General features: G+C 32.8%; 1 protein-coding gene across 1 annotated transcript in view; it reads right to left on the bottom strand.

Moving 5' to 3' along the window:
- Window positions 1-13,852, bottom strand: part of LOC127730688 (ceramide synthase 2-like) — a 90,528-nt gene that overhangs the window by 39,673 nt on the left and 37,003 nt on the right. Inside the window, exons 5-7 of the mRNA XM_052239212.1 lie at window positions 12,960-13,010; window positions 12,332-12,424; window positions 5,065-5,193 (exon numbers count right to left, since the gene is read on the bottom strand). Coding sequence (XP_052095172.1) covers window positions 5,065-5,193; window positions 12,332-12,424; window positions 12,960-13,010 — 273 coding nt within the window. The remainder of the gene's footprint in view (window positions 1-5,064; window positions 5,194-12,331; window positions 12,425-12,959; window positions 13,011-13,852) is intronic.

The following is a 13,852-nucleotide window of genomic DNA, read 5'->3' as shown; positions in this document are numbered from 1 at the left end:
CTAGTTCTAAACACTAGAGAATCGAGGAATTGTATATATTAGTACAGTTCCTTGATAAAATAAACAACCATATGCCCATTACACATGTCACTTTTAACGTACAAGGACTTTTCCTTTTCATCATAGCAAATGCTTACTTAAGGTTTTAGTCTTATAATGATATCGAACTATCAATATTTTCTTCTTTGTTTGATTATAAATGGTCCAAATATACATCACGTCAACATTGAACGTACTCTGATTTGAATAAAGTGTGATATATTAGCTACGACCGTAAAACTACTTCCTTGACTGTAAAACCAGAAACAAAATCATCGCCTTAAAATGAATATGAAGTATATAATACCTCTAAGAATAAAACAATATTTTTGTCGAGAAAAAAATTGCAATGAAAAATTTCAATTCGGGTACAAGGTTTGAACTTGGCACTGCTAATATCACAGTTGTGTCTTTTGATACCAACGACTAGACGATCACGGCTATGAACAGCTTGAATGTAATAGTAAAAAATTGACATAATTATACATTGTACATCTGTAGCACGAGCAATTCTGCTGGAGATTTAGAACGCGTACCACAGAAAATACTAGTTTATTGACTGGTTTAAGATGGATGCCAAATGTAATAACGTTAAAATAATCTAAACTTAATGAAAGGGAAACAGTTTAAACAAAATACATGTATAATTTTCAAAAAAGACCTTCAGCAATTATTTTATTTATTTCGGAAAGCATTATTTACTGGAGCATCATAAAATTGTAGTATTATGGCAACTACGCTATATACATGTATTTCACTTAATACGGTTAAATTGCAGGCAATCCTTTATCAGCTGTAGAGAATCATAGATTGCTAAATACTATATATGTAAATTTGAAAGGTTTCTAAATTTTGGTAATTAGATTTTTTTAACTATTCAAAAAAAGACTAAAAAATTCTATATATTTACATATGTCTTTTTGAATAAATCATAAATACCAAAATCTATATAATTTAAATACTTTGTAATGATAAAACATTAAATAGAATATAAATATACAAGTATTAAATCTGGTAATAAAAAGGGGAGCTAACAACCCATTTAAGTTATATCAAACTTATGTTAACTTAAATATAGACGTGAACCGTGTGGATATAATCATTTCCAGCTATTAAAGAATAAAAAAGACAAAATACGAAATCATTTTTATGAAATTCCGTTGATTCATTGTCAAAACATAAAACAGACAGTCTTTTTACTAGAAATGGGTTAAGCTAGAGAATTGATAAGAAGTATTGGATTCGTAAACGATAATCAACTTGCGACTAAAGTTGCTCGTTGATTATCGTTTACGAATCCACTACTTCTTATCAATTCTCTACTACGTAATTGTCACAATACCCTAACAAATGGTTAAAGTCACATAACTCCTTAAAAAATGATTGAATCATTTCTTTTTTTAAAATTTGTTTATTTAAAGAAATGATTCGAAATAAAAATGAAAAAAAAGAAGTTTGATTATTTTTGGTAATGTACGGGAATCCCTTTCACAGACAAAAATCTTGGGTAATTTTATTAATATGAAATAAGGAGACCGTCAAACCCACAGGCATTCAGGAAGTGTGATTTTCAATAGTTTGCTAATCAGTGAATGTTTTAGTAGTGGAACTGAGAATTGTTCAAAACACATGTACTTCATGTAGATAGAAAGTTGTAAATATGACATCTTCTATGATATTTCACCTAATTGATAATCCAAAATAACTTTAAAGCAAGATGTCTCCACTGTCCCAGTGGAATGAATAGTCAGTGAACAGGCAAAACATGTATACTAGACATATGTAGGTTGAGCAACAAAACATATATACTAAAAATATGTAGGTTAAGCAACAAAACATGTTTACTAAACATATGTAGGTTAAGCAACAAAACATATATACCAGACATATGTAGGTTACGCAACAAAACATGTATACTAAACATATGTAGGTTAAGCAACAAAAAATGTATACTAGACATATGTAGGATAAGCAACAAAACATTTAAACCAGACATATGTAGGTTAAGCAACAAAACATTTATACTAAACATATGTAGGTTAAGCAACAAAATATGTATACTAGACATATGTAGGATAAGCAACAAAACATTTAAACCAGACATATGTAGGTTAAGCAACAAAACATTTATACTAGACATACGTATGTTCAGTAACAAAACATTTATACCAGACATATGTAGGTTGAGCAACAAAACATTTATACACTGTACTAGACGTATGTATGTTAAGTAACAAAACATTTATACCAGACATATGTAGGTTAAGTTACAAAACATTTATACTATACATATGTATGTTAAGCATCAAAACATTTATACCAGACATATGTAGGTTAAGCAACAAAACTATTATACAAGACATACGTAGGTTAAGCATCAAAACATTTACACCAGACATATGTAGGTTAAGTAACAAAACATTTAAACCAGACATATGTATGTTAAGTTACAAAACATTTATACCAGACATATGTAGGTTAAGCATCAAAACATTTGACATGTTAATGATGATAATGTAAAGCCCAAAAAGTGATGTATATGTAAAGGTTTTTTCAGAGCACCAATACTACACACAAGGTGACTCAATTGTATCCTGTAAAAAAGAAGGTATGATAACAGATGTTTCTTTGGCCCCTGAAATTGCAAAATAAGAACAATAATGGCAGATTTCCAAAATTATGTTAATTTAAATTGATAAATGAATAGAGAAATATATACCAGTGATATTGTTGTCTTTTTTCAAAACTACCTCTACCCTTAATTTTGGGGAAAAATGCATCATTTTTTTTTGGAAATTGGGAAGTTTTGAATAAGAATTTTTCATGTAATATTTTGAATTGTGAGACATTTTCAACCGGAAAGGAAATTTTTGGGGAGGGGAAAGAAACGGAAAAAATTACAGTACTTAATACATTGAAAACCATGTGTGTTACAAACACTGCGATGATTCTAATCAGAAACCCGGATCTCAAAAGCGCTTTCATAATATCAAAATAATAACATGAATACGAAATTTACGTACATTACTACCGATGCCATCACCGTTTGGAAAAAATGTACAACTTATTGGGAGGAATTTTATGCCATTTTTTTTAGTAATTGGGAATTTTCTCTAGGAGAAAAAGCCGAATTTCTGAGGTTATTTGAGGCAAACAATATCACTGTATAATACTGGAAACTTTAGTGCAAAAAGTTTGCTTATGATGTCACTATGACGTAATAATCATGTCGAAATTTACATATATATATATATATATATGAATGGCCATTTTACACATAGTTTATGGACAAAATAGATATGAGCAACAGCCTTAGCCAAAAAGAAATTTTACAGACATTGTGACTTATTTCAGTTTGGTAATATCATCATCTGCTATTATTGGGAAAGAATATTTCTCATTTAAACGGTATGGTATAATATAAGTCCTGTGTCACATCTTGTGTACTATCCAACATGTATGTGTTTATCTCAAGTGTAGTTATAAATCAACCATCCCAAAAGTATTTATAAATTCAACATAAGCAGTTTGTACCACACACTGTTAATTACCTCAGTCTTTTCATTGATATCCTTTAGTGTGGTTCAGTATTAGTGTTGTGTAACAGATTGTATGTGCCAATTAAAGGTGATTTATAAGTGAATTCAGTAAAGTAAACGCTCACAAATATTACACACAAAACCTTCACCTTCAAAACTTACTTTTTGAATATTGATAGCATTTCCTGAAATCAAATAAACAATCTCTCATTTGTGACAGTTGTCCAACAATGGCAACTAGAAATCATTGAGATGGGAGCCATCTCTGTGGGCCCCGCTGTGAATAATGTGTGGTAAAAAATTTGTATCTTTATCATTGGACATGGGGTAGTCAACTGAAACCGAAGTTTATGACCTTGACCTTTGACCTAGGAAGTTGTACATAAATTATGACACACCCTCTGGTGTTGGTTTATATACATGTCAACTATAAACTTTGAAATCATAACAGTTCTCACGATATAGAGCGGACACCATCTTTACCATAGGACATGGGGTTGTCAACTAAAACCAGTTTTTGACCTTGACCTTTGACCTAGGAAGTTGTACATATATTATGACACACCCTCTGGTGTTGGTTTATATACATGTCAAGTATAAACTTTGAAATCATAAAGGTTCTCAAGATATAGAGCGGACACGATCTTTACCATAGGACATGGGGTTGTCAACTAAAACCAGTTTTTGAGATTGACCTTTGACCTAGGAAGTTGTACATACATTATGACACACCCTCTGGTGTTGGTTAATATACATGTCAAGCCTAAACTTTGAAATCATAACCGTTCTCTAGATATAGAGCGGACACAATTGGTTAAGGACGGACAGACGGACGGACAGACAGACTGACGGACAGACTGATCACTATAGGGCGTCCGCCATTTGGCGGGGCCCTTATTACAAATGCATGCAATAACTTCTAAATTTACATTATATAAAGAAAATCTTTTAATAAACAGCTGCGCCATGAGCGCATGATACGCCCGTCGCTTTTTTAAAGAATAATGTTCCATAACTTCTCAATGTCATATCAGAGATTTATAAAAAACTAAAGGGAGGTTATTCTAATAGATATAAACCAGTCACCAAAGTTTTATGAAAACTGCTCAAAGCACTTTTGAGTTATTGTCTGAAAACTGGAAAATCCCCCTTTTTTAACGACTAACACCCCATAACTTGGAAATGTAAAATCTAAAATTTATAAAAATTGAAGGGGAGCTCACGTCAATAGATATAAACAATTCACGAAAGTTTCATGCAAATTGGTTAAAGCGTTTTTGAGTTATTGTACGACATGTTGATGACTAACAGACGGACAACGGTACACCATAATAATTTAATTAGCAAAAAGTAACCAAACAGACATGCTAAAAATTTGCCTTTAAATGACCCAAAAAAACAAAACCCACATTCAAATTGTACCCTTATTGCAAACATGATTAAAGGAGACAACTGATCATAAAATAGTCACTTAGTTTATACTTACTGCTAAGAAATAATCTACAGCATCATGTACACACAGCACTAGAGTCCCTACTCGAACAAAATTTGTTACCCAGGAAAAAAAGACAAGGAGAATTGTTACTACATGATGAGTGACCATTTCTGTGAAATCCTGTAAGAGAGAGCAGCTTGCAAGAAAACTAGATCTTAAGTTGGATTAAAATTGACAATATACAATTACTTTTCAATTTCTTGTTGAATGTTGTCTGAATAACTACAATCATCTTCTGTAAGCTAATGAAATTTATAAGATTATATGTGTAATATTATTCAACATCTCAATTTTTGGTATACTTTTTGCAAAGTAATATTTATCTGCAAGTCAAAATCTTACATAAAAGTTTTGAAATCCCATTAATTAGATCTTGCATTTTTACCAGTAATCAGTGATTGATTCACAAATATAAATGCATGCATTAATCTCTGAAATTACAGTACATGAATCAAGAAATATGTTTTGGATACTGACCTGTTCAGTCCTTAATCTTACTTCTAAAGCTTGCATGCCAGATGAAGCAGAAGTGAAAACCAATTGTATTTAATCTTTTGTTTGATCTAGTCAAAGAGTTATCCCACCAGCTCCAAAACTCAATGCAAGAAAGCTTCTAAATAGATACGGTCTTCAAAAGACTTGTTACTTTTGATGTATTCTGGTAACAAGCACAAATTGTCATGTTGGAGCCTTTTATAGCTGACAATACAGTATGTATTTTGCTCATTGTTGAAGGTGGTACATGTCTATAGTTATTATCACGGCAAGCCTAAAATTTGAATATGATAACCCCAAATATTCAAGAACTAACAATGTTCAAAATTCAGTGAGAAGCCACAATAGACAAATTATTAAAATATGAACCAAAATTTGAAAAAGACCCAAGGTCAAACTAAAATGATTAATTAGGGATGTACTTAGGTGAAATTAAAAAAATCAATAATTTCAAATTGATACTATAAGTCGGAAGAGCATTAGTTAAGGAACAAAATAATCTAAAAATATTGATAGGTTATGGAGCTCCTTTTCAAGATTTTTGATTTTGAAAAATTGGCGGGAAAAGGCTGACTTGGACGTTTACCTTATATTTGCATTGGTATTATTTGAGTCTCAAATCGAAAGAAAAGTAATCTTTAATCTGTTTAAATTTGGTAAATGACTTTTAAAGAGCTTTTGAAGTCTTATATGAAAAGAAAAATGGGTGTTATGGGGCAAAATATTTCACCCTGTATTGAAGGAAAAAACCAAGGAGTCCGAACATCTGACACAAATTTCTAAACCTCACCTAAGTACATCTTTAAGAAATGTTTCCCATAATTTCAAAAGAAGAGAAAATTCAGCCCAGAAGAATCTCCTTATACAGCACACTGACAGTCAAGCAAAAATGCATAAAACCTTCAATGAAATGGGGGAAAAAGGTGTATGGAGCGACAAGGATAACACTCATTTTGTAATAATCTTAGTAAGATCACTAACCCCAATGCCTTAACTTCTTTCTAGGAAGCATCTACTAAGCAGTGCAAAACAAAGCTGTACTCCTAAAAATTGGCTTCAACTAAACAAATTATATTTTTTGGTAATCAAACTTTTTCAAGGAATTGATAACAAAAACTGGAATAATATTTAGCATGGAAACACTGTAGCTGTTCTCATTTTCTTAGTGAATTTATGTTCTTTCAGTTGCAAGGGTCTGGATGGGGTTAACAGAATAGAGAATAATAGGCCAAAACTACAGAAAAATGGGCCTAAAAAAATAAAGAATAGAAAAAAAAGGCAAAAAAATTAATGAATAGAAAAAACAAGGCAAAAAAAAAAAGAATAGAGAATAATGGGATCTTAAAATTTAAGAATACAGATTACTGACCCAAAACATAAAAGAACAAGCATTCTGTGAGTATTGCCTGGCAATACATAATCCCCTACCGGTTAAAAATTCAATGTACTGGAACAAAATGCTAACTTGATCTATAACTTGTCATGCTACAACTATATACCAATCATGAAATCAATATCTTCAAGCATGACAAAAAAAAAGTGCGGAAAACTGATTATTTGAGTGAATTTTCTAAGTTCAAGGACCATAACTCTGCACAAAATCGTCAGACTGGAACAAAATTCAAACTTGATCTGTTACTTGTGATGATTAAACAATACACCAAATATCAAATCAATATCTTCAAGCACGAAGAAAAAAAGTGTGGAAAACTGATTTGCCGGACTGATGGATGGACAGACAGACAGACGGAGTGCAAACCTAAAGTCCCCTTCGACTTCGTCGATAGGGGACTAATAAAGAAATGAAGACCCCCTCAAGACCCTCTGTTACTAACTAAAAATCCTTATTTTTGTCAAAATATTTGCATATTTTAAATAACTTTGACCTTAACCTTTGCTAGCAATGATCTTAAAATTATTACAAATCATATGTTGAGATTCATGTGGTGACCACATATAGTTCTTTGACCATTGAAAAGCTTCATACAATGATAAGGTTTCTGTAAGCTGCTTTCTCATTGGGCAATATATTTAATTCCACCAATCAAAACAATCAAAACAAATTTCAGTTATTTGGAAACCTACACACATACAACTTTCCTGATCTTTAACAACAGGTGTATCATCTAGAAACAAGACCAATACCTGGTCTGGACCTGCTTTGTTGCATGCAATTGATTGAGGTTACATGTATACTGGAGCATGATTGATCATTCCATTTCATTTAAACCAAAAAAACTTTGACGAAAAGTTTCCTTATACAATAAGTGTTGTAAAATTTCAAAATGTAGGAAAACAGGAAGTGGCTGCACATTGGATGTAAAAATTTCTTACTCGCTGCAGGTCAATATTATCAAGCAGCAGACCAAATATTAAATCATTCCCCTTCATCAAAACTAAGAAAACATGACAAAAACTTTCCTTGTACAATGATTGTTGTAAAATTTCTAACTTTCGGTATATAGGAAGAAGATCTAAGCTAAACAGCAGATGAAAAATTGGTTACTCGCTACAACTCAACACTTTCAAGCTGCTGACCAAATATACATTTATTCCCTAAAATAGGAGCCATTAAAAGTTTGAAGAAAATTTTCCTTGTACAATGAGTGTGGTGAAATTTCAAACTATTGGCAAACAGGAAGTAAACGCACAGTGGATTTAAAAATTGCTTACTCTCTACAACTCAACATTATCAAGGTGCAGACTAAATATTAAACCATTCCCTTTCATAGAAGCCTAAAACACTTTGACGAAAATTTTCCTTGTACAACATGTGTAAAATTTCAACTTATCTGTGAACAGGGAGTAGATACACAGCTAATGTATTGCTCACTCCCTACAACTCATCATCATCAAGCTGTAGATCAAATATTAAATCATTCCCTTTCATTGAAACCAAGGAAACTTTGACGAAGGTGTCCTACCCAAGGTTGTTTGAACGGATAGACCAATTGTAATAGACTGATAGACAGAGTCCACAGGCTACTAGACCTGATTTCGCCTTTGGCGACGCAGGTAAACAAGGTAGGGAGAACTGAAATAGTGCAAATTAACCTTCTAAATTATCCCAGAAAATACACTAAGGTAAGTTCTGTACTACATTTGGGTAAAAAAGCCAGATTGTATTAATTTTCTTCCAGCATAATTAGCAATAAGAATTTGAGCTTAGAAACCTTTGATTCGTCATTTTAATATAAAGATTAAGAAAAAATATAAAGTCCTTTTGACATAAAACAAATGCAATGAAATTCCTGTTTAACAAAATTTGATATGTGCTTCCCTCCAGTCAGGGTTATAATTGAGCCCCATTTCTTGAAATAAAGCACACCCGGTAGACTTAATGTGTTAAAAATACTGTTGTGTACGGACATGACAAAGTCCATGTCATGCCAAATTAAATTCCTAAAATCATTTGGATGAAGAATGAAATAGATAGTGCAAAATAACATGATGTGAATAAGATTCTGTAAAAGTGATAACAAATTCTTTCAAGCTGTTCAGGAGCATTAGTGGATATAAAAGTGGAACAGATCAACAAAAGAGACAGATGAACTAACAGATACCTCATAACTATATCCTTCCCATTTCAGATAGAATAATGCCAGCCAGGAAGGTACTAAATCAAGGTACACTATCTATCATAAAAAGTGACTCATTACTATTTCTTTCAATTTTCAAAATGATTCGTTTAAGTTCAGCCTACATTTAGTCTAAAACAAGAATACCTGTCCATAGAACATCATGACCCGCTCATATAATCACATTTCATGTTTAGTGAACAGCTAAATGAAGATCAATCATATTATATATTTTGGAATGTTCTCACCATAATGAATATGTGCACTTAGTTTCAAGTTGATGTGACCACAACTTCATGGTAAACTACTTTAAACCTAATACTCGATGGACATACAGGAAAATGTACCTAATACTCGATGGACATACAGGAAAATGTACCTAATACTCGATGGACATACATTAAAACGTACCTAATACTCGATGGACATACATTAAAACGTACCTAATACTCAATGGACATACAGGAAAACGTACCTAATACTCGATGGACATACAGGAAAACGTACCTAATACTCGATGGACATACAGGAAAATGTACCTAATACTCAATGGACATACAGGAAAACGTACCTAATACTCGATGGACATACAGGAAAATGTACCTAATACTCAATGGACATACAGGAAAATGTACCTAATACTCGATGGACATACATTAAAACGTACCTAATACTCGATGGACATACATTAAAACGTACCTAATACTCAATGGACATACAGGAAAACGTACCTAATACTCGATGGACATACAGGAAAATGTACCTAATACTCGATGGACATACATTAAAACGTACCTAATACTCAATGGACATACAGGAAAACGTACCTAATACTCGATGGACATACAGGAAAACGTACCTAATACTCGATGGACATACAGGAAAACGTACCTAATACTCGATGGACATACAGGAAAATGTACCTAATACTCAATGGACATACAGGAAAATGTACCTAATACTCGATGGACATACATTAAAACGTACCTAATACTCGATGGACATACATTAAAACGTACCTAATACTCAATGGACATACAGGAAAACGTACCTAATACTCGATGGACATACAGGAAAATGTACCTAATACTCGATGGACATACATTAAAACGTACCTAATACTCAATGGACATACAGGAAAACGTACCTAATACTCGATGGACATACAGGAAAACGTACCTAATACTCGATGGACATACAGGAAAACGTACCTAATACTCGATGGACATACATTAAAACGTACCTAATACTCGATGGACATACAGGAAAACGTACCTAATACTCGATGGACATACATTAAAACGTACCTAATACTCGATGGACATACATTAAAACGTACCTCATACTCGATGGACATACAGGAAAACGTACCTAATACTCGATGGACATACAGGAAAATGTACCTAATACTCGATGGACATACAGGAAAACGTACCTAATACTCGATGGACATACATTAAAACGTACCTAATACTCGATGGACATACATTAAAACGTACCTAATACTCGATGGACATACAGGAAAACGTACCTAATACTCGATGGACATACATTAAAACGTACCTAATACTCGATGGACATACAGGAAAACGTACCTAATACTCGATGGACATACATTAAAACGTACCTAATACTCAATGGACATACATTAAAACGTACCTAATACTCGATGGACATACAGGAAAACATACCTAATACTCGATGGACATACAGGAAAATGTACCTAATACTCGATGGACATACATTAAAACGTACCTAATACTCAATGGACATACAGGAAAATGTACCTAATACTCGATGGACATACATTAAAACGTACCTAATACTCGATGGACATACAGGAAAATGTACCTAATACTCGATGGACATACATTAAAACGTACCTAATACTCAATGGACATACAGGAAAACGTACCTAATTCTCGATGGACATACAGGAAAATGTACCTAATACTCGATGGACATACATTAAAACGTACCTAATACTCGATGGACATACATTAAAACGTACCTAATACTCGATGGACATACATTAAAACGTACCTAATACTCGATGGACATACATTAAAACGTACCTAATACTCGATGGACATACATTAAAACGTACCTAATACTCGATGGACATACATTAAAACGTACCTAATACTCGATGGACATACATTAAAACGTACCTAATACTCGATGGACATACATTAAAACGTACCTAATACTCGATGGACATACATTAAAACGTACCTAATACTCGATGGACATACATTAAAACGTACCTAATACTCGATGGACATACAGGAAAACGTACCTAATACTCGATGGACATACATTAAAACGTACCTAATACTCGATGGACATACAGGAAAACGTACCTAATACTCAATGGACATACAGGAAAACGTACCTAATACTCGATGGACATACATTAAAACGTACCTAATACTCGATGGACATACAGGAAAACGTACCTAATACTCGATGGACATACAGGAAAACGTACCTAATACTCGATGGACATACAGGAAAACGTACCTAATACTCGATGGACATACAGGAAAACGTACCTAATACTCGATGGACATACAGGAAAACGTACCTAATACTCGATGGACATACAGGAAAACGTACCTAATACTCGATGGACATACAGGAAAACGTACCTAATACTCGATGGACATACAGGAAAACGTACCTAATACTCGATGGACATACATTAAAACGTACCTAATACTCTAAGGACATACATTAAAATGTACCTAATACTCTAAGGACATAAAGGAAAATGTAATGCCCACCTACTATTGCAGAAGGGACATAAAAAGAAGATTTTATAAAAAGGTTTGTGTGTAACAGACAACATATGACAAACACTGTGGAATGAAACTATCCTAGGGGCCAGCTGATCTGGAAATGCCTTGTGCAAAACTTCAATAGATGTGCATATTCATGATATTGTACTTTATGTTCCTAAAACAAAAGTTAAGTTTTATACTTTTTTTTCTAAAAGACTATGTTCATGTTTGTTATATTTCTTTTTCGTTAATTGTATTGTATAAATTAGGTTGTTAGTTTTCTCGTTTGAATAGTGTTCACATTTTTCATGTCTTGGCCTTTGGCATTTTAACTTTGGTAGATAGTTGTCTCATAAGCAATCATACCACATCTCCTTATTTTCATATATAGCCTTTCTTTACCTTTCTTTTATGGTCTGTTGATAATGTAAACAATAAACTCCAGTAAAATCCCAGTTCTATTGCATAGTACCAGTACACATCATTTGTTACATGCTGTAATCAACCAAGAAATTCTAAACAATTACCTTATAACTTTATGATATAATTACACATAGTTAAACAATACCTCAAAAGCACCTCAAAACTTCATAAACTGTTGACACAGAGATAAGTAATTTTGATAGTATAATACAAATGTTAAAATTAAAATGGCTATACTTTAACATGTAACTTTGTAAAGCATTCATAGTCAATGAACCATGGCAAATGATGCAGGGCCAAGTTACCTTTATGGAAATAAGAAATGCCAATGCTAATACAACTGCATATTAAATACCATTGACTTATCATAGGTGTTTCCCTTTAAACTGACCCAAACACAAACTTTAACAATTGGCATTTTACACCTATGCTCTATATTTAGCCATGTTGGCCATGTTGGTTTGCAGGTGGGGTCATTGGACACATTTTTTTTTAACTAGATACCCCAATGATGATTGTGTTCAAGCTTGGTTAAATTTGGCCCAATATTTTCAATTGTCTTTACTTGACATGATAATAAAATCACTTGAATGAAAATAAACCATACCTGTTTAGGCCATCCTACCCAGCAATTTTCAGTTTTGACAAACCAGGACTTCTGTAAAAGATAATTAATACTTAGTCTTTGATTTTTTCATTGAATCAGTTAAAAAGAATTTGTCAAATATTCTCTTTGTACATGTGTGATGGTCACAATTCATAAAAAAAAATTATTTCCTAATTGTTAGATAGTAATTGCCTCTTTATGTCATATCTAAATAATAAACTGTTGACACAGAGATATGTCTGGCCTCTTTGTAATTTTGTAAAGCAATCATAATAAAATGCAAATGTTGAAATTATAATAGCAATACTTGAACATGTAAATTATGCAAAATATTCAAAGTCAATGAACCATGACTGAAGATACAGGGCCAAACAATATCCATTGAAATGAGATGTGACAATGCCAATACAGCTGCATACCAAATATCATTGACTAATCATAAGTGGTTCCCCTTTAACTGACCTAATCACAAACTTAACCAGGTAAACTATGCAAAAATTTCAGAGTCAAAAGACCATGACTAAGGGGACGGGCCAAATATTCTCACAACTGCATACCACAGATCATTGATTTACCTTTAGTGTTCCCCCTTTAATTGACCTAATCACAAACTTAACAAATTGTTGACGCCACCTGAAACAGCATACATACCCTAAGTCTAATTTACTCTGTCGAGGGGCAACAAATGGCTGTACCAATAGTGCTTGTTATAGCCATATCAATTAAAACAAGTGAAACTGCCAGCTACTGCTCACTGATGATACCCCTGCCCAAATACTTGACGGTAAACAGGAAGTTGTTGAGTGATGAATCTGAAAATGCATCACACGGTAAAGCTGACTTTTATAAACCATGAAACCAAATTTCAGAAATCCTTGTAATGTAGTTCCTGA

This window comes from Mytilus californianus, unplaced genomic scaffold, assembly GCF_021869535.1.
Source record: "Mytilus californianus isolate M0D057914Y unplaced genomic scaffold, xbMytCali1.0.p SCAF_2, whole genome shotgun sequence".
NCBI classification, from domain to species: Eukaryota; Metazoa; Mollusca; class Bivalvia; order Mytilida; family Mytilidae; genus Mytilus; species Mytilus californianus.
This window is presented reverse-complemented; position numbering and strand designations above follow the sequence as displayed.